The 23,095-nt window shown below is 30.0% G+C and overlaps 1 protein-coding gene across 2 annotated transcripts; it reads left to right on the forward strand.

The window, feature by feature from the left end:
* The first annotated feature begins 6,390 nt into the window (after positions 1–6,390).
* Positions 6,391–22,473, forward strand: LOC110601345 (alpha-dioxygenase 1). 2 transcript variants are annotated; one of them, XM_043950963.1, is made up of 11 exons: positions 6,391–6,549; positions 6,665–6,928; positions 7,280–7,429; positions 18,341–18,474; positions 18,826–19,039; positions 19,125–19,270; positions 19,855–20,082; positions 20,170–20,372; positions 20,451–20,694; positions 21,244–21,590; positions 22,323–22,473. In XM_043950963.1, the coding sequence occupies exons 1-10, from the start codon at positions 6,445–6,447 to the stop codon at positions 21,473–21,475; spliced, it is 1,920 nt and encodes a 639-aa protein (XP_043806898.1). In that variant the 5' UTR covers positions 6,391–6,444; the 3' UTR covers positions 21,476–21,590; positions 22,323–22,473. The 2 variants fall into 2 exon arrangements, with proteins under 2 accessions (XP_043806898.1, XP_021594135.1); XM_021738443.2 differs by having other exon boundaries at positions 21,244–21,586; positions 22,319–22,473.
* Positions 22,474–23,095: the final 622 nt, after the last annotated feature.

Consider the following 23,095-nt stretch of genomic DNA (forward strand, 5'->3'; position numbering starts at 1 on the left):
GAAAGAAAATGATAGAAGAAAATAATATGAATGATAATTATAGAGAAAATAAAGAACAAGATAAGAAAGGGAAGAAAATAATGGAAAAGGAAATGGAGAAAATGAAAGGAAAATTATGGAGGAAAATAAAGAAAATAATAGAAGAGAGAAGAGAATGAGATAAAAAAAAAAGGATAAGAGATAAAAGAAAAATAATAGAAAAAAATTAGAAGAAAAAAATGAGATAATTATAGAGAAAATGAAGAACAAGAGAAGAAAGGGAAGAAAATAATGGAAAAGAAAATGGAGAAAGTGAAAGGAAAATTATGGAGGAAAATAAAGAAAATAATAGAAGAGGGAAGAGAATGAGATAAAAAGGGATAAGAGATGAAAGGAAAATAATGGCAAAAAAATGAGATAAGAAAGTGAAATGAAAGAAAGTAATAGAAAAAGAAAGGAAATGAGAGAAAGGGAAAGAAAATAAAAGAAATAAAAATAATAAAATGAATGAATGATAAAAGGAGAAGAGGTGGTGTTATATTTATAAATACGGATTACTAATGGATTTACTAACGGATTTGAATCCTTTACTAAAATTTGAAAATAAAAGCGGGCTTTTGTCCCTCTAAGAATTACCAATGGATTTGAAATCCATTAGTAAATCCGTTGGTAACCGAAAAATGTGGGTTTATAAAGAAAGAACGCGAAAATTTTATGCGGGATGTCATTTTAAATTTATCAACGGATTTACTAATGGAGGGCATCCGTTAATAAATTCAACACTTTTTTATTTACTAATTAAATGATAAAATTTAGTAAGGGATTTTCAAATCCGTTAGTAATTTTTGAACACATTACTAACGAATTTAGAGTCCGTTAGTAATTTAAACATTTTTTTAAATTTACTAACAGATTGGAATCCGTTAATAAATCCGTTGAGTTCGTTAGTAAATTTTAATACTACTTATTTTATATATTTATAAATTACCTAACGGATTTTGAAATCTATTAGTAATACTAATAGATTACCAACGGATTTCAAATCCGCTGGTAAATTTTTACACAAATTTTTATATTAAGATTAACTAAAGGATTTTCAAATCTGTTAAAATTACTAACGAATGAAAATCTGTTAGTAAAATCCGCTGGTAAATTGTAACTTTTTTGTAGTGTCTCTTGAAACCTCTTGTAATTTATATCATAGACATTAAAACTATGTAAGGTTCTCATCATTAGCCTCCTTGCTTGTAATACCCGGCTAGACCCCGGCACCGGAATTCCTACCTTCCGGTGGAATCTCCGTTGGAATCCGGAATTTCTCAGATGTCGGAATCTTCTAGAAGGGTAAAAATAAAGGTTTTCTAAAATGTTTTTACATGTTTTTATGGTTTGATCAAGAAAGAAAATTGAGTTTTGAAAGAAAAGAAAATTTTGAAGGGAAATGCCAGGTTCGGCCGCCGAAAGTGGCTCCCTTTTGCTGCCGCCGAATGTCAAGTTCGGTCGCCGAACGTGGTGGAGTTGTGGAAGCACCTTTGGCCTCCGAAGGTGGTTTGGCCAGCCACCTATAAAAGTCCCCATGTCCGAAAATGGGCGAGTTTTCTTCTCCATTTTCGGGCAGAGGTGAGTCCATGCCCTTTCATGGTTAGTTTTGATGTTTTCCTTCAAATCATTCATGTTTTGATGAGTTTTAACTTGGTTTTGAAGATTTTTTAGCAAAGATCGAAGTTTGGAAGCTTGGAGACCTCAGGAGTTAGTTTCTCTACATCTCCAAGCTTGGATCGCCTCTCCTCTCGATCTTCAAGAGGTAAGAGTAGATCTTCACCCTCTCCTATGTTTTAAGTAAGTTTTGAGGGGTTTTAAGGGTATATGATGCATGTTTAGAGTAGATCTAAAGTGTTAGGGTTTATGTACCCATTATGATAAATGTATGCTAAATGTGATGCTTGTTGGGGTATAGGCTAGTTTTAAGCCCTTAAATGCTTGAATTTATGTTTATGCATGTTTTTGCATGAGTTGGTCTGAGTTTGGAGAGTTTGGGAGGCAATGTGCATGAGAGGCTTGAGTTCTCCCATTTCGGAAGAACTCAGGTTCGACTGCCGAAGCCATGTTCGGCTGCCGAACCTGCCTGTGGTGGCATGTTTTGGCCGCCTAAACTCGCCCCGAAAGTTGGACTTTCGGCTCTGGAGGGCAGTTTCGGCTGCTGAACCTGCCGCCGAAAGTGCATGAGTTTCGGATCTGGATGGGGCTTTCGGCCGCCGAAGGTGCTGCCGAAGGTGCCTGAGTTTCGGCTCTGGAGGGACTTTCGGCCGCCGAACCTGCCGCCGAAAGTGTCCTGTCCAGCCTTCCTTTGCATGTTTTCTATGCATGTTTTGTGATGTTTTAGGGGGATTTTGGGGAGTTGTTTAGAGTTATGTTAGATTATGTTTGGTCCCTCATTTGAGTCCACCTGTGTAGGATTGGACCTGAGAGACCGAGGAGGTCAGTAGTGAGCTATCTGCTACAGAGTCAGTAAAGCGTCAGCCAGAGGTGAGTAGAACACAACTTGTTTATTTTAAAGAAATGAAATCTTTTTAGCATGACTCATGCATCACGAATGCCATGATATGTATTAGGTTATTTTGCATTAGAATTCATGAATATGATGCATTGCATTATTTATTATTGTTGTGGATGGATATTGGATGACCCATTAGCCCTTGATGTGATATGATATGATATGAGATGGAAAGACCGGGTGTGGCAACTCATGCATCATGAATGCCATGATATGTATTAGATTATTTTGCATTAGAATTCACGAATATGATGCATTGCATTATTTATTGTTGTTGTGGATGGATATTGGATGACCCATTAGCCCTTGATGTGATATGATATGATATGAGATGGAAAGACCAGGTGTGGCCTAACCGCCCCTGGCACAGAGTAAGAGAAGACCAGGTGTGGCCTAATCGCCCCTGGCACAGTTGGACATGTTATGTTATGTTAAGAGGAAGTCCTGAGGAGCTTCATCGAGGGCCGGGCATTATTGGATATGACGAGGGCTATTGGTGACAATACCATCTTAAGGTGATTTACTTGTGATGTGATGCATTTCATGATAGCATATCTTTATAAATTGTTTTATTGTTCTGCTCACTGGGCTCTAGTAGCTCACTCCTTTCCCCTAACCCCCAGGTTTGCAGGTTCAGGATAGACCGGGAAGTCGTCAAGAGTAAAAGAGGTGTCTATGTAATAGAATAGTAGTGGACATGATGAAATAGCATGTAATGTAATGAATTGTAAAATGATGTAATGTAAAATAATGTAATGATGATTAGTTGTGTGCTTGGCCCTAATGTTTATAGTTAATCCCTGGTGTACATGATCTTGATGTAAATGTTTTAATGTTATGGTATATTGAACCAAGCCTGATGTATGAGATGATGACCCAACTGGAGCATTTGATGAGGGTTCCAGTAAGGGGTTTTATGTTTACAGTTCAGTGCATGCACAGGTCAAGCTTGATATATGTGAAAGTTTAAAGTTTTTATGAAATGTGTGATCATGTATGGGATTGTATCAGATGTACAGGATGTATAGTAGGCTTGCTACGGGTCCCGGCGACCTTAAGTCGATCTGAATCCTAACGCCGGTAGCGGTCCGGTTTCCGGGTCATTACATTGTTGCCTTTGATGCACATGGATAGAAGGTCAAAATTAGGGATCTACACTTCACAAATCAGAATACATTCCAAATCCAATTGAGATATGTAAGGTATAAGCCCTAGAGCATTGTATATGTTCATTTTAAGTTTTTAAACCTTATTCTCATATGGTAACAAAATATACGTTTTCTTTATTTAAAGTGATTTTGTCTTTAATTAATCATATATTTTGTCACTTAGGATTATTTTCAAGAGCATGATGAAAGTAATTAGTTCATTCTCTATAAATATGTTTATAATATAGGATATCTTATGAGGCACAATTTATCTAACGAGATTGTCACCTCTTTTATCTCCACTAATTAATATGGGAGGCTAATAAAAATAGAATGGTATCTCTAATATTATGGGACGTGTGATGTATAGATAGATATATGAGATAAATAGATTGAACATAAGGTACTCATATAATAGACACATGCAATTTACTCTTATTAGTATCCTGTAGTCTAAATCATGCTTGTACAGTTAATCTCAGAACTTGAGATGAAACAATTATCTCATATGTAGCTGATTTGAGTTTGATACCATCACAACCATTATACAATATGTAAGTTATCAAGCATGTGTTGGCTCATGTTGGTTATGCATGAAGGTAAATGTCTAATCAAGAAGGGATTTATTACCTCAAGTAAATAAGGAGAAAATCATATGTTGAATTAATTTTTCATAATAGAAAAGCTCTTGACCATGATAGACAGGCTTATTCAAAAAGATATTTCTAAAGTATAAGTGTTGATTTTTAAGAATTAGAATTAAGACAATATGATTAGAGGCACATTGTTAGCAATATGCCCTCCAATCAATTTATTGGTTATAGTTTGAATTATTTTTTATGTATTTTAAGTATTTAAATGCATTTTTCATAAAGGCTGTTATTTATTTTTAATTTTAATTTAATTGAATCTCGAATAAAGATAAAGTTTATGAGACTATATTACTGTACAAAAAAAAATTATAATGTGGTTATAATTGTGAGGTTCCTATTGCATTTAAGTAATGTCTCCAAATGTCCATGGTCGATGTTCTTATCATGATTGGACAATTATTAAAATTGTTGAGACTGATACATATCATGTTCTTTTCTTTTAGAGGAAGCAACGATCTCATAGGTTGATATATATGAGATATCTAAAACTAATATATAGATATTTATTTTATAAATAAGTGCACTGAATTGACCTGCCTGAGAAATCCATATGGAAAATAATGTGTCTATGGATTATTCAAAAATGTAAGTGATCCTTTGACCTGAAATCAATAAATAATCTTATACAGAAACTTCTATGTTTTGATTCATCTTACAAGTTACTTGGTTCATGAATAACAAATGGAGATGAATTATATATGTTAGAAATTTTATGAAGGTGTTCATGTGATTGAGATATGATTCATCACCCTAGATTAAATTAGAGAATATCTCATTTATTCTATGCTAGCATTTATAATGAAATCATTGCGCAAGGTGAAATGAAATTAGCAAATGAGATTTGAAATTTTATTCAATAGGTCAATGGCTAATAAATATGAACTAATATGATTTAATATTGAAGACACGTTCCATGTATTAAATGTTAAATCAGAACATTTGTGATGAAGGAATATTAATTACACTGACAAAATCATACACTGAAAGATTAAATCAAACTACTTTTAACATTCTGAATATTTGAGTAATCTTGACATATAGCTAGACAATGCTTTTGACCTTCAAATTAATTAATTACTTAATTATATTTGTTGCCAACATATTTTGAACCTAATAGGTCACACACGTAAAAAATTACATGAGAAAATAAAACGAGAAATTAAATTAAGTAGGACTTGATAGCATATAAATTGACATTGTTTGAAAGAATTATGATTTTGATTTTGATCTAATTAATTAAGGACTTAATTAAAAAAAAAAAATTGATATTGCCTTAGTGAACTTAGGATTATAACAAAACAAGACTACAACTTATAGGTTTAGGGCACATATCTCTAACAAAAGTGTGGCAATTGCAATTTGAAAAATTACAATCATAATATCAAAATAATTTTTCCGGGGCACTTGTGTAATTGCCTTTTATATATATGTTTGTGGAGATTCAAAGTTTAATTCAAATTAAAAAAGAAATCCATGAATCTAAATAATGATAAGTTTTTTTTTTATATATATATAGAACCTGCTCAGTTTGAGATTCAATTAAAATAACTTGATTATTCCATGATATAAACATAACTTTATTAATAATGTTACTGAATTAAATTTTATTATGAATATCTAAAAAAAATAAAAATATAACTATGAATTTTTTTTTTTGATATTTCTAATGCTCAGTAATTTATTTTAACAATCACATTTTCGATAAATTTCATCATTATTTTTTATCTTTTTATAATATAGAATTTTATTTTGTTTAAATCATTTGATTTTAAAAATATTAACCGAATTAATTTGATAAAACTTATTAAGTAAGCAAATCACTCCCTCTCAAATTTTAAAAATATTTTATATCTAAAATAAACTTGAGAATACTATTTAAAGGAAAATAGACTTTATTTTCTATTTTTTATAGGATGATATTTATATATATATATATATTAGAGAGAGAGGTATATACATATTTATATTTCTATATTTCTTTACACGTGTATGAAGGGCTGGTGCCTCGTTTGATTATATAAAGACAAGTAAACATTGGGTTGCATTCTACAAACAGCAGAGCTTGCCTTTCTTTGAAGAGGCAGACTAAATTCCAATATTTCCATCAGCCATGTCTTTGAAATCTCTCATAAGTTCATACTTGCATCGCTTCATTCATGAAGATTTTCACAGCCTTGTTGGTTCAATGACGATCATCGACACTTTCCTTTTCCTCGTAAATTCCTATACTATCCCTTTAATATTTTTATAATCTAGCATCTACTAAAAACTATCAATGTTGAATTAATAATAATTAATAATAATTACTTTTTTCCTTTTTTTTTTTCCAGATTATTCACTCCATTGATAGGCTGGGAATATGGCACAAATTACCAGTATTTTTGGGTCTGATTTATCTAGCTATTCGCCGGCACCTTCACCAGCAGTATAACTTGATCAACGTCGGCGTGACTCCAGCCAGTGTTCGATTTAATCCGGCTGATTATCCTTATAGAACTGATGATGGAAAGTATAATGATCCCTTCAATGAAAATGCAGGCAGCCAAGGAACATTTTTTGGCAGAAATATGTTGCCCATTGACCAGAAACTTAAGGTAATATATTTTGGCATACCGAAACTTTTTTTTTTTTTTTTTTCAAATCATAAGGTATAAATTTATACCTAACTTAGTTAAGCTCTAAATTTTGGAAATATTTTAATAATACCAATATGGTTTTTTTTTTTTTTGAAATGGGGAGGGGGATTGAACCTGAGATCTTTCAGATTTACTCGGATGCACTTATCACCAGGTTAAGCCTGTGAGTGCATACCAATATGGTTTTATACATAAATTTTTCTAATATGCTTATTTTTTAAGATAATTAAAAAATAATGGAAAATAAATATTTTTTAATATGTAAGTTATTTTTTTGAACAAATAGAGTTAATTGGATATTTAATGCAGATTCTGAAACCGGAACCTGCTGTGGTTGTCACAAAACTTCTGGCCAGGAGAAAGTTAATAGACACTGGAAAACAACTGAACATCATAGCAGCTTCTTGGGTTCAGTTTATGATCCATGATTGGGTTGATCATTTGGAGGATACTAAACAGGTTTATTTCTCTTAATTTCTATTTTTTTAACTAATTTCCATAACTATTATTGATTTTTCTAAAAAAATCAAATAATTCTCTCAACATTTTATGAAAAATAATATTTTAGTCAAATAAAATCCTAAGTCTACATTTAAATCTAAAGAAGTCCTAATTTAATAAAAAATTATTTTTTTATAATTTTTTATTTTAATTTCCATTAAAATATAGTAAATAATTTATTAAATTAAAATTTAGTTAAGTTAAAGATAAAGTTCAGGTTCTTAATTATTGAGAAATACTTAAATTATATTTATTTAAAATTTTAATAAAAATTAAGTGATAATTTGCACATTTTAGATTTTTATTTATTTATTTATTTATTGAAATTACTTCTGAATTTTAATTTGCTTAGCTATAATTATTATTTGTTGTTTACTTAGAGACATGTCTATAACAGGAAATGAAGGGCATTTTAATTGCATGTTGAATTTCTTAAGATTCCTTTTCTATATTATTGTAGGATAGTAGGGGACAAAATTATTCCTCCTCTGCCCGCTTCACTACAAAAATATCTGTCAATTCTCATCAATCTCCAATCCTCATGTTTTATCAACCACAAATTATTTTGCCTAGTAAGGCCCAGATATGAATCTGCCAACTAATAATTTTATTCCAACAATTCAATTAAAATTGATCTATATATTGTTATATATAAAATAGTCTATCATTTTCATTTCAAAACTCTACCATATTTAATTGGGTACCGGTGAATTTCATGTCGATTACGTTAACATATCTATTATATAGACCATAGATACTACTCTCGATTTAATTTTTGAGATGAATTAGGTCTGATTTAAATTTAACATGATATCGTAACTTTCTCATTCGATATTAGACTTCCTATAAATATGTCACACACTAATAAAGTGAAAGCGTGAGGGAGTATGTTAAATCCCACAAAGAGATAATATGCCCCTTATATGAGTCATAAATACTGCTCCCTTTAAGCTAGCTTTTGGAGTAAGGTACAATTGGATCGAAAAATTTATTTCATCTCATAAATAATCTTTTTTTTTATATATATCTATTAGTTTTATATAATTTTCTTATCTAGATTTTTAGATTTACTTCTCATAATACTTAACCTAAGTTTTTTGCTTCTTTTTTATTGTGAAAGATAAGATCATTAGCCATGAAACAGAGCAATTGCTCTAGCAGCTATGGAGGGTTAGAGATCCATTCATCATATAGAGAACCTAACTTAACATCCTTTACTATCCAATCACATGCAGCATCAAGATATCTGAGAATTACATTAACTTCACAAATCATAACCAGAGAATAATCTCATTAAGAATAGTGCTTTTTGTTTTAAATTAGATCTGTGTAAATTCGTAATATAAATATATAAAATTATTCGTAGATTTTGTATAAGTCTATATAAATTTAGGTAAATATTTTTTATTATAAAATTTATGTCATGGCTAACAGCATCTAGTTCCCATTCTTCATTTTAAGAATGATGAGTTTGATAAAACAAAATGGATTAGGTTTCCACCAATGCAAATAAATAGTTTTTTCTTAAAATCATATGAATTCAGTCTTGTTTGATTGGGAATAACTCAGAACATTTAAGTGTGAAAATTGTTTTTATTTGATCGATAACTTTTCTTTTTACTTTTCAAAAAATTAAGAATTTTTCTTAAGAGAAATAATTTATTTATCTCAATCTAATTAAATTATTTTTTGAAAAGTAATTTTTTAAAAAATAATATATTCAAATCAACAAGACCAAAGAGTTATCTTCAAAGTGATGAACAAAACACACCATTGCTATAACATCCATGCCTGCCTTTGATGATTAATAGTCAAATGCTGCATCAATATAGACTTTGCAAGAGTTCCATGGAGAATGTTTCAACACACTTCTAGTTTATTCTTTAATAATTTTATACTAACTATTATATTTAATTTTATAAACTAGTAAATTTTTTATATTGAAACGTTCTCATGGTTGTGCTAGCTTGATAAAAGAAATATTATTTAAATATTATAAAATTTCATTTAAAATAATTTTTTTGAAATAATATTTATTTTTATTTTTTAAATTTTTAAAGATTGTAATTAATGTATTATTAGAAAACTTTTATTAGAAATATTTAAAAGTATTACTTTAGAAATTTTTAGAATAATGTGTATTTGATGAATTTTCAATAATTTATTAATTAAATGAGTGACCTAAATTGGTAACTCGGCGAAGCACAGTCACGGATATGATCATCATAGTGTGTAGCATCATTGAAAATTCTCTTTTTCTCTTGTCAGAACAATTATACATATCAGAACAATCATACATGTCCCCATCACCGCGGGTGGACCCAGCACAGAGCTGAAGCCCGTGGCCCCCATTTTGTCATATATATATATATATATATAAACTAAGAATTGAATAAATTATTTAAATATCTCAAATGTATTTTTTTTATTTAAAATTTAATAATTTAATTCTGTATTTTGATTTTTTTTAAATTAAAAGCTGTATTTTTTATTTTAATTTTATTAAATTAAAAAATATATAATTTTAATGAAGAAACTTTTAATTTTTAATAAAATTAAAATAGAAAGACTGAATTATTACATTTTAAAAATAAAGGAATGTATATTTTAATGTTGCATTAAAAGATTTGTTATTGTCCCCTGAGATGAATTGGGTTTATAAGAATTTTAAGACTATAAATATAAATTAGAAAAAGTAGAAAAAAAGAAATAGTAATCAACACAATGAATTATAAATATTTAGCTATTCTAAATCTGCGTTTGTTTCTCAAACACTCTTCAAAATTCAACTTTATTATTAAATCTTTTCGAGCAAAAATTAAAACGGATTATAATTTTGGAGTAAAATCATTACTTTTTACGGTTTTTTTTTCTCACAACAGCAAACTCATGCTCAATACCACAATCAATATAATAAATTCACTCAAGAATCTTTGCTTTAAATCAAAATATAAACCAATTAATTACAATTCAAAACTATTTTTAAAAAAAACTTATAATTTTATGGCTAAGATTCAGAGAGTAAAAGAGTGTATAAAATTTAATCTCAATAAATATGTACTTAAATGGTTATTTTAATTTTTTTCAAATAAAAAATATATTATATTTATAGTTCTAATATAATTATAGTCATTTAGATACATTAAATACAAATAGAGTCATTTATATACTAAAATAGTTATTATTTCGTACTCAGAAAAATTTAAATTCAACGGCCTCAAGTTAAAGTTCGAGGGACCGAAATTTTAGAGGTGAAAATAAAATCCTTTGAAAACAGATTTTCCACGGCCTAAAGTCCTAATTTTCAATGGTCGAACATTACAACTTTTGCATGTATTTGTCTTTCCCGCCACGGCCTAAAGTTCATTTTTAGGGCACAAAACTTTTCATTAAATTTTAAAAAAATCATAATTTAAACGATAAAATTATAATCCATTTAAATTTGTATAACCTATATTTTAAAATCTTTTACTTTATTGAAAAATAATTTCAAAAGAACTCCATTTGTAAAATTTCATTTTGGTCTATCAAAGAGTTATAGAGCAAAAACTTAAATTATAAATTTTTAATTTTTATTCTAATTAAACTGTTGTAATCTATAATTTAAAATCTCTTATTTAATAGAAAGTATCTTCAAAAAAACTCCATATGCAAATTTTATTTTGATCATCAAAAAAGATTTTCTTAAAAATAGTCCATATTTATAAGTTTTAGAATCTAAAACATGAACTTGAGTCATTAAAATTAATTAATTGAAATTTATAATGTATAAATTAAAAGTTTTGTTTTGGTCCCTTTCTTATATTATATTTCCAAACATGACACTTTTCATCCTTAAATTTTAAGGCAATTCCATTTATTTAAATTAGAGACCTGCAAACTCTAATAAACACTTCTAAAAATAATTAATAGCACACCAATTATTTATTAGGATCAAAATAAATATTAGAACACTTAAATTCAATAATTTTCTCTTTTTTATAATGACAAATAATTTATGAATAATAAAATAATAATTACAAGTGTAGTGTGTGAATTTTAGAAAATTACAACCCTTTAGCCTCTGTCTGTTTGTGAAAAATAAATTATATCATTTTCTGTAAAAAATATTTTCTAACGAGATAGCTTATTTTCCATTATTTAATTTTAATTTTAAAAAATAAAATTTATTAATAAATTTATATACAAAGATGTTAATAAGGAAATCAAGTCCTTACAATTACTTAACTTTATTTTAAACTAGAAAAATTTTTTTCGTTAATTAAATTTTCTAAGTACCCAAACGTTAAAAAATACATAAAATAATTTCCTAAAAAATATTTTCCATGAAACAAATGGAGCTTTAATGTACTCTCATTTTCATAAGGAAAATTTTGACTCAATAAAATGAGATGCAATGAATTCTACATAAATGAATGAACTTAATAAATAAATAAATAAATAAAACAAAGGAATTCAAGGAGTAAATATAACCATAAATATTTCAAAAACATTTATAAAATATTTATAACTTAAAAATAGTCAAAAGAGTCAAGTAAATTCCTCAATTATCAATCAATATGTATATATCTCTCCCTTTTGATATTATCCAAAATTAAAAGTACCAAAAGCATAAAAGAGAAGAAACATATATTAATAAAAATTTAAATGAAAGGATAAAATTAAAAATTATCCAAATATAAATGAAAAAAATCACAAAGAATATTCAAAAATAAATAGAAAATAATAAAAATATAAAATTTTAAAGGTAAATATCAAAAAGTATAAAAACTGATTTTTATTGTATATTTCAATGTACCTATGAAAATAAAGGTTAGGATGCTAAAAGTACCTCTAAAATAGGAAATTTTTCTGCATAATTAATATTGCAAAAACTTCAAAATCATTTATTTTTTCCAAATTAAAAAGTATGTTTTTTTGAATAAGATTAACTTCAAAATCATTGATGATAATCAATATAAACTTGAAAATGATATAAGATATTTGTATAAAAATAGCTAAAATGTCTAAAATGTTTGAAGTAAAATTGATAATCTTAAAACACTATCACTGGACTATTTATAAAATTTCAATATTCAACTAATAGACATTTTAACAAATAATTATATATCAAATATATATATAATAGATTAAAATGATTTTGAGAAAGGATTTTAAATGTAGCAAAATGTATCAAAGACTTTAAAATGAAATTTGATAATTTTAAAATACTATTCATTACAAACATATGAATCATAGCAAACTTGTATTTTTAGAGAAAAATAACTTCATAACTATTTTACATATATTGTTTAAACTTGATAAAAAGACTTATAACTTTTTCAAAAATAATCAAAACTTTTATATAAAAAATTTATCAAACTTGGAGTATTATTCACACTACTATTCATAACAAATACTTTTAACAATCAATATAATATAAATCATATTTGACATACTTTTAAACAAGGTAAAACAAATAAAGACATCAAGAATTCAATAACTTCTTTTTATGAATTTAAATCTTTCTTCATTTAAAAATTTAGTAAAAATATCAACTTAATAATTATTTGTATCCACAAACTCAAGAATAATATTACCATTTAATATATGATCACAAATGAAATGATTTCTAATATCAAATATTTGGTTTTAGAATGTTGAATGGGATTTTTGGTCAAATTGATTGTACTTATATTATCATATTTAATAGAAATGTGATAAAAAAACACTTCAAAGTCTCTCAATTGTTGCCTAATATAAAGAATTTGGCTATAACAAAGACCTGCTGCCACATATTCGGCTTTGGAGAAATCCTGGACAAATCTCCTGCAGTAACCTGCCAAATCTAAAAAGTTTTTGATCTCTGTCACTATAGTGGGTCTGGACCAATTAGCTACAGCTTCTACTTTCTTAAGGTCCACCTCGATTCCTTTTTCTGACATTACATGCCCCAAAAAAGATATACTCCTCAACCAGAATTCACATTTAGAGAACTTGGCATACAAGCCATGTTCTCTCAAGTTCTGCAATACTCTCCTCAGATGATGGAGATGCTCCTCTGCGTTTGTGGAATACACCAAGATATCGTCAATGAAAGCAATAACAAAGTGATCCAGAAACTGACTAAAAACTCTGTTTATAAGATCCATGAATACTGCAGGGGCATTGGTTAGCCCGAACGGCATCACTAGGAACTCATAATGCCTATATCTGGTTCTAAAAGCTGTCTTAGGTACGTCTTCCTATCTGACTCTCAATTGATGATACCCGAATCTCAAATCTATATTGGAAAAACAATCGGCTCCTACTAGCTGGTCAAACAAATCATCGATCCTGGGCAACGGATACTTGTTCTTGGTAGTAACTTTGTTCAACTGCCTGTAGTCAATACAAAGTTTTAGGGATCCATCCTTCTTTTTCACGAACAAAACCGGAGCACCCCAAGGTGAGAGGTACTAGGTCGGATGAAACTCTTATCTACCAATTCTTGCAACTGTTCTTTTAACTCCTTCAACTCGGCAGGTGCCATTCTGTAAGGAGGAATAGAGATAGGTCTGGTTCCTGACATTACTTCAATTTCAAACTCTATTTCCCTAGCAGGTGGTAAACCTAGTAGCTCGTTTGGAAAAATGTTAAGAAACTCTCTGACCACTAGTATTGAAGCTGGTTCCTTAATCTGACCATTAAACTCTCTAACATGAGCAAGAAACCCCTGACAACCCCTCCTAAGCAACCTATGAGCCTGCAAGGCAAATATCAAGCCTCTAGGCATACCGGTCTTGTCTCCTCTGAAGACGACCTCCGATCCATCTTATTCTCTAAACCTAATTACCTTGTCCCTGCAGTCCAAGGTAGCACCATGAGTAGAGAGCCAACCTATCTCTAGAATAACGTCAAAATCAGTCAAATCTAGAACCATAATGTCGGCTGGAAGGCACCTATCCTCAACTATAACTGAGCTGAACTGGCAGACTGTTTCTGCCACAGATGGATCACACTTGGGCCCACTGACCCATAGAGGACACTCTAGCCTAAAAGCTATCAAATTCAAACTGTCTACGGCTCTCGGAGAAACAAAAGAATGAGAGGCACCAGGGTCCATAAAAGTATACACATCAGAACAACCAATAGTGAGTTTACTTGACACTATTGTGTTTGATGTGTTAGCCTCCTGCTGTGTCATGGTGAAGATCCGTGCTGGAGCTGAAGGACCTTCCCTTTGGGAACCTGTTGAAGAAGAGGCTGTCCCTCTTCCTCTACCTCGCCCTCTGCCCTGTGATGTGGCTAAAGCTACTGGCTGAGCCACGCTGCCAGAAGCTGTCCGTTAGGACTGTGCCATCCTAGCTGCATTGGGACACTCGCATGCCATGTGCCCCTCTTGACCACATTTGTAATAAGTTGTAGTCCCAAACCGATAAAGCTCTTTGTGCGGCTTACCGCACCTCACACATCCAGAGTTATCTGAATCAGAGCTCGAACCACTACCCATTCCCAGACTAGACTTCAACCTATTCCAGAACTTGTTCTTCTTTGTCTTCTTAGTGGATCTACTCCACTTTTTACTTCCCGTGGCAGCTGCACTCAGAGAAGAGAGATCAAATCTTCCTGTACTCGAGGTTTTGGAATCCGAGGACTATGCCACCTGTTGCTTTACTATCCCCTGTATGATGACACTAGCATCCATTTTTCTGGCTGCATCCACCATAGTGTGGAAGCTCTCTCTATCTGCTGCTAAGATCAGGGAGGAATACCTAGAGTGGAGTCTTATGGTATACCTCCTAGCCTCCTTCTGGTCAATATCATAAGCCTGACCCACAAACTGAAGTAACTCCAGAAATCTATCTGTATATTTATCCACACTCATATCTTCAATCTACCTCAACTGCTCAAACTCTATTACCTTCAATTCCCTCAAACTGTTTGGAAAGGCCCATCCTGCAAACTCATTTGCAAATAGTTTCCAGGATAAGCCGTCCAGTTTCGGGTCCACATAATTCTTGAACCACTTTTTTGCCTTCTTGCACTGTAGAGTTAACCCTACCATCTGAATGGTTTTGCTGTCACTGGCCCCTAACTCATCGGTTATCATCTTCACTGCTTTGCTGTCACTGGCCCCTAACTCATTGGTTGTTTTAATATTATTAAGGCAATAATTTGATAGTAATTTAAAATTATTGTTAAGAAAATTCAATTTTTACTGTATATAATAATATATTTTAATAAATAGTTTTAGTTGCATTTTTCATTCATCGTGAAAAAATAAGTAAACTTCTAGTAACATTCTCTATTGTCTTTTGAGAAAAGCTTCCTGCTCTCGTTAATGAACATTTTTCTCTTATTAACTATGGATCTTCCACGGGTATACCTGGACTAGCTACCATTGGGGATGTTCTTTGGAATTCCAAGGGTAACTTTATTATTTATTTATTTTTCAGTAGAATGTAACTTTGTTTTTCGTATATCTTTTCTTTTCGGTCGACTAGCTCTTTGAAGAAAGTAGCTCTTGGTCGACCGTTCTAGCGCCTACTTGTCTCCTAGGTTCCTTCACATGATCGGCTAGGTGTTTTTATCAATAGACTGTCATCATGTAGTTGATCTATTTTATCTTTTTTCGCTTTAGCTATTGGTTAGTTCTCTTGCAAACTAACGTGGATCCCTTGTCTTTTTCTTTTTTTTTTCTTTTTTAGGTTTTTGGATCATACGTAGTTATGTTGATATATCCTTTGTACAAGGTTTTTCACTTGGCATGATTCATCCTATGTTGTGTATCTAGAGAGACTGGTTATGGGATTTAATCAGATTTATTATGCTAAGGTTTTTCACTTGGCATGATTCATCCTATGTTGTGTATCTAGAGAGACTGGTTATGAGATTTAATCAGATTTATTATGCTAAGTTTTTTTTTTTAGGTGTTTAGGAAAATTCTTCTTTATAAGAAAAAAAAAGTTCAATTAACTTCAAGTAGGATTCCTCTGTAATATTCATATAAGCTATCCTCCATTTTATTCCCATCATTCTTTTAAAATAACAACAATTCCAACAATAATTATATCCTTTCAAAAATTATGAGTCTTAATTATCCTTTTGAAATTTTCAGTCTGTAGTCATCATGATCATAAAGCTTTTAGTAATGTCATTCATAAATGTGCTATCGCAATTTGTTTTTGAACTCTCAGTATGATTTAGAAGCTTTATTCAAAGTAGCAAACACAATCCATCAATAGCTCTTGATTCTTGGCATGGTCATAGCCACTATTTAGTTCAATGACAAATTGTACCAATCTATTATCATTATTATTATCAATTTATGCCAATAATTTCATAGCACTAAAAGCAACTGCACTTGAATTAATTTAGGAAAAATGACTATTAAGAAATTTATTAATTGATTATTTAATTTTAAAAAATATATTAAAATATTTTTTAAAATTTTAAAAAAATTTAATAATTAATTTCTTTATTAATTTTAACCGTTAAGTGTTTACTATTTAGTTATTGATGTATGAAAAAACTCTAGTTGGTCTCTTAATTTTAAAAATATAATAAAATATTCTTAAAATTTTAGAATATCTACAAATAAATTCTCATATTAAAAGTATTTTACCTTTTGTTTAACACGTAATGGCTAAATTTAATTAAAATATAACTAATAATTTTTCTTATACCGACACGATGATTTAGTTTCTTCACTTTGACATAACAAGTGGTAGAAACTTATAGCAAGTTATTGGTTAATTGTAGCAACTTTGGTACTTTTTTTTCTTTTCTTGTTAGCTTTATTTTTTGTTAAAATAATTTTTTATTAAAATGAAAATTGAAATGAAACCTAACTTCATTTCAATTGAAATTGAAATGAAAATTTTTTATTGGTTAATTGTAGCAACCTAATTTATAAATATAATTACATTATAAAGTTTTCCTCTGTAGTTCTTTTGTAACTCGATACTCTCGTCTTTTCCTATTTCTTAAACTTAAATTCTTCTTTCCCCTTTTTCATGGAAGATGATCTGCGTCAATTGACTATCGATGAAAAATAATATGTTGTTGTCCCTATTAAGAGCTCCAGAGATATTCCGATCATCACTTATGATTTCTGTATGGTAGGAATGTTTCTCACATACAATCCAATCAATTTTTATAATATGCAGACCTCTTTGGCAAATTTATGGCGGCAATTCTCGGACTGTTATTGCATTAAAAGATTTGGTTCCTAGTTACAAGCTGAACATTTAACTTTTGATAGAAACAAAAGCTCTTAACTCTCGTATGAAATTTTTTCGTAATTTTTTACATTTTGATGGTTGCTTCTCAATCAATAGACAAGGATTGGGAGGAGGCCTTTTGTCAATGTGAAAGAGTCATGGGTCTATTTTTATGGTTGGCTTTTCTTCAAATTTTATTGATTCGGTTGTTTCGGAAGATAATGTTCAATGGAGGTTTACTAGTTATTATGGGTTTTCGGAATCGCAACGATGACGTCAGTCTTGGAACTTTGTTCGAGCTTTATCTCATAGAAGCTCTTTTCTGTGACTTTGTTCGGGAGACTTTAATGATTTATGCTCGAGAGATGAGAAAGAAGGAGGAATATATTTGCCAAATTATCTTATGCAGGGATTTGATTTTGAATGATTGTAAATCTTTATTAGATTCTAGAACTGATATTTCTGTTAGATGGGTTCGTCGTAATACTACTCTAACTGCTTATATTTTGGCTAGAAAATCTATTAGGCATAATCGTCTCTCTATTTGGAATGATATCCTTTTTTGTTTGATGAATTTTTATTAATACAATCAGTAGTTTTACTTTCAAAAAATATATATATTTTTTAAAAAAATAGAAACTAGAAAATTTTCATATTTAATCTTTTGTGTTTTTACTATATGCAGATTGAATTGATTGCACCTAAACAAGTTGCGAGGCAATGCCCTCTACATTCATTCAAGTTCTTTAAGACAAAAGAAGCTCGCACAGGCTCCTATGAAGTCAAGACTGGCACATTGAACATTCGTACATCTTGGTGGTAAGAATAGAACTATGCTAATATGAATTCATCCAAAATTAATTTTTTTTTTAAAATCCATCATCATTAATGAATTTCTTTAATTTCAGGACGTAGATTCTTATAACTTTATTAAATTTTAATATACTCCAAACTTGAAGTCTTAATAATAAAACTAAACTTTTTCAATTTATCACAATTACAAACAATAGAATTAAATTGAATATGGAAAATTAATGATAAATTATAATATAGTACTTAAAACTTTATAGATATAAATGTAAATTAATGCAAATGTTTAAATTTTTCTACTCAATAGTCTTTTTAATAATCAATAATGTATGTATTTTTTTTTTTTGGCTTGAAATAAAGGGATGGAAGTGCTATATATGGGAGCAATGCAAAAACATTGCAGCAAGTGAGAACATTCATAGATGGAAAGCTCAAAATATCTGAAGATGGTCTTCTCATACATGACCATAATGGGATTGCTTTGTCTGGAGATGTTCGTAATAGTTGGATAGGTGTCTCCACACTGCAAGCCCTTTTCATCAAGGAGCATAATGCAATTTGTGATGCTCTCAAGGTAGCATTTCTCCTATCTAATGTTTTTTAGAAAGATTATCAAGAAAGATAATCAATTTTTTCTTGCTTATACTGTGATGTTTTAGAAGGAAAATCCACATTTGGGAGATGAACAATTATATAGATACGCAAGATTAGTGACCTCTGCTGTGATTGCAAAGATTCATACCATTGATTGGACAGTGGAGCTTTTGAAAACTCATACATTATTGGCTGCAATGCGTGCAAACTGGTAATTCGATGGCTTCAGTTCCGCTGAGCCAAAACACCTTTTTTTTTTTTTTTTTCTAAGAGTAAATTATTAGTTAGTTTCTGAATTTTTAGAAAAATTTACTAATTTGTTCTTATTTCAATATTCAATCACGTAATTAAAACGTTTTTATATTCTATAAATTTAATTCTTTAATCATTAAAAAAAATTATCAATAGACGAGGCAAAGGAGTTATTTCCAAACTCAAATGTATCCCGTTCAAACCTTACTTAAATCCAATTAATACTAAAATAAAAATTTTGAGTTATTTTAAATATTTATATTATTTAATTCAATAATTTTAATTATTTATATTATTTAGTATATATAATTTTAAATATTTATATTATTTAAATTTTTACCAATGTTGAAACAAGTTAATTAACAAGTTGTGTAACTGAAAGACTAATGAGTTCGATTTTTTAAAACAAAATGATATTTAATTGAGTGATTTTAAAAGATAGGATATGAATTAGTGAATTTTGTGAAAATCAAAGGATCTAATAGTAATTTTTTTTTTTTTTTTATAAATTAACATTCCTTTTTGGCTAAATATATACTTTAGGTACGGATTGTTGGGAAAGAAATTCAAGGACAAATTTGGGCACGTTGGAGGAGCCATACTGGGAGGCCTTGTGGGTCTTAAGAAACCTGAAAATTACGGTGTCCCTTATTCTTTGACTGAGGAATTTGTTGGTGTTTACAGAATGCATTCACTTCTGCCTGATCACCTTGCTATCAGAGACATTACTCTTGAACCTGGTCCAAATAAATCTCCACCGTTGATTCAAGAGTATAACAAATTTTCATTTCTCTCTTTAACGTAGTAATTATCAAATTATATTCCATCTTCACATTATTTTTATGTATGCATGTATAGGATTCCTATGGAGAACCTCATAGGCATAAATGGAGAAAGTGTTCTAGCAGCGATTGGATTCACCAGACAATTGGTCTCAATGGGTCACCAATCCTGTGGAGCCTTAGAGCTATGGAATTATCCTACATGGCTTAGGGACCTTGTGGTCCAGGATGTTGATGGCCAAGAGAGGATTCCTCATGTAGACCTACCAGTTCTTGAAGGTATTAATACTATAATAAATATTAGAATTAGCAGCAAAAATGTTTACAATGGTATTAATTTTTTGGCGAATGATTCAGTTTTCAGGGACAGGGAGAGGAACATTGCAAGGTACAATCAATTTCGTAGAGGTTTAATGATGATTCCCATATCAAAATGGGAAGATTTGACTGATGATGAAGAAGCTATTCAAGTGCTGAAAGAGGTTTATGGTGATGATGTAGAAGAACTTGATCTTCAAGTGGGACTCATGGCAGAGAAAAAGATTAAAGGATTTGCAATTAGTGAGACTGCTTTTTTTACATTCATTCTCATGGCATCTAGGTAATTAAATTTGATTATATTAGATAATTTCAATATTAATATCGAAAAAATCACTATTTAGTTTTTGTGTATGGAGAAACTTATTAGTTAATTTATCAGTTTTAAAAAAAATATTAAAATATCTCTCAAATTTTAAAAAGTCTATTCGTTAATGTTTTTATTAATTCTAGTTGATAATAATTAGAGAAAGGTTTAGAATGCTCTAAATTGTTTTGGTTATTTGCTCAATAACGAGAAAAATAAGTTTGGAAGGGAAACTTTTCCTCTTTCCTTCTAGGGTTAAAAATAATGACTTTTAGATATTTTAATTGATTGATTTTGAAATAAAGATAAATTAATGAATTTTTCAAATATTTAGGGATGATAGTAATTTTTCTAAAAATATAATGGCAGAGATTAATTAGGAAGTTTTTTAAAGTTTTATAGATATTTTAATGTATTTTTTAAAATATAGAGATTAATAAAAAAGTTTTCTCGTTTTAGAGGGACTGAATAGTAAATTTTTTTATTAAGTAATAGGTTTTCTGTTAATATAATTCATGGTTGCAGGAGGCTGGAGGCCGACAGGTTCTTCACAAGCAATTTTAATGAGGAAACATATACAAAGAAGGGACTTGAATGGGTGAATACTACAGAGAGTCTAAAAGATGTGATAGATCGTCATTACCCAGAAATTACAAACAAGTGGATGAACTCTACAAGTGCATTCACTGTCTGGGACTCGCCTCCTGAATCTCAGAGTCTCGTTCCTCTGTATCATCGTGTTCGGCGGTCAGCTTAGAAATCCACGTAAGAAGAAAAGAAATGGAACTTATTAGTAATAAATAAAATATTTAAATTTTTCGGCACTAGTGCCTTTGTTTACCAAATACTTGAGCAAGGAAATTGGAATAGCTCTTTTAACAAATAAAGATACGAGGTAATTCCTACTTTGTATAAATAAGTTCTTTCTTAATTTCTTTTCCACGTTCGGTTCATGTTGGAAAATTGAAGCTGAGGCATTTTCAAATTAAAAAATTTATAATTTAGTCTCTAAATCTTATCACTAATAATAATTTGTTCCCTATACGAGATAATTCCGTCACACATTTTAGGTCATTATATAGTTGAAAAATAAAACCGTGTGCATAGAATTAAATTAAATGGTGTGGTTTGGAGTCAAAACGTTATATAGGAAGTTAGATCTGAATAGATTTAGAGAACCAGCTCTTTGTTGTAGATTGTTTTTAGCTTTAATGTCTTAATGTAAGGGAATAATGACAGTTATACATACTCTAGAATTCTCCACCTGTGTGTATAAATATCTGAGCAAAATCAATCAATGTACACGTTATTTTCTATTTGTTGCATATTATTTTGTTTACTCATGGTATCAGTCCATAAGCCTTTCCTTTCTTTGTTTTCCCTTCTTTTTCCTTTTCTATCTCTGTTTGTCCCTTTTCCTTTACAATAGCTAATGTTGAGCAAGTCATAGATGGTGAAAATGTCACCAGAAATACCACTGGTCCTTATCCCTTGCAAAACTATGACCATCATGGAGTGGTGCTAGTTACAGTACCCCTTGACAGCAGCAATTATCTCTCTTGGAGCAGGTTCATCATGATCGCCTTAATGGCCACGGAGAAGCTGGGATTCATCAATGGAAAAAATTTAAGACCTGATCCAGAAGATGAAATGTATGAGAAATGGGTAAGAGTTGATAGTATGGAAACATCCTGGATCCTTAACTCTTTTTCTAAAGATTTAATTGAGGCTTTTTTTATATGTTGCTTCTGCTAAGGATTTGTGAAAAGAAATTTAAGAAAGGTTTGAGGAAAGTAATGGTCTTCTTCTTTATCAAATTAAAAGGGAAATAAACTCTTTCACTCAGAACAACGTGGCTGATGGTCTATTTCACAAAACTTAAGAAGCTATAGGATGAACTTAACTATTTGAAACCTATTTTTGTGAGTGTGGTGATTACAAAGTCATTTCTAAACTTGATAACAATGATAAGCTAATTCAGTTTAATGAGTCCTATGATCATGTGAGGAATCAAATTCTTCTAGTGAAGCCATTGCCTAGTGTTAATAAGGTATATTCCATGGTTTTGAGGATAGAAAAGCAAAGAGAACTGCATAACACAAATATTGATGAATTGAATGTGGTTTCTATAGTAAAAGGGCTTAAGGAGTTTGGGGTAGAAAAATGCAATTTAAGAAAAATAAGTTTTATAATCACTGTAATAGAAATTGTCATACCAAAGAAACCTATTTTAAATTTAATGGATACCTGGTTGTTGGTTTGAAGATTTTAAAAACAAGAAGATTAGAAAGTAAATTTTGTAGAAGAAACCCCACTGGAATATAGTTATGGCTCCCAGAAACTAGAGAATTGGAATCTAAGATGGTCAAATATGATC

This window comes from Manihot esculenta, chromosome 15 (genome assembly GCF_001659605.2).
Source record: "Manihot esculenta cultivar AM560-2 chromosome 15, M.esculenta_v8, whole genome shotgun sequence".
Taxonomy (NCBI): Eukaryota; Viridiplantae; Streptophyta; class Magnoliopsida; order Malpighiales; family Euphorbiaceae; genus Manihot; species Manihot esculenta.

Coding starts and splice junctions, on each gene's coding strand:
- LOC110601345 (XM_043950963.1), top strand. CDS start 6,445: ATGTCTTTGAAATCTCTCATAAGTTCATACTTGCATCGCTTCATTCAT. Junction 19,271..19,854: donor GCTGCAATGCGTGCAAACTG/GTAATTCGATGG, acceptor TATATACTTTAG/GTACGGATTGTTGGGAAAGA. Junction 20,373..20,450: donor AGACCTACCAGTTCTTGAAG/GTATTAATACTA, acceptor CGAATGATTCAG/TTTTCAGGGACAGGGAGAGG.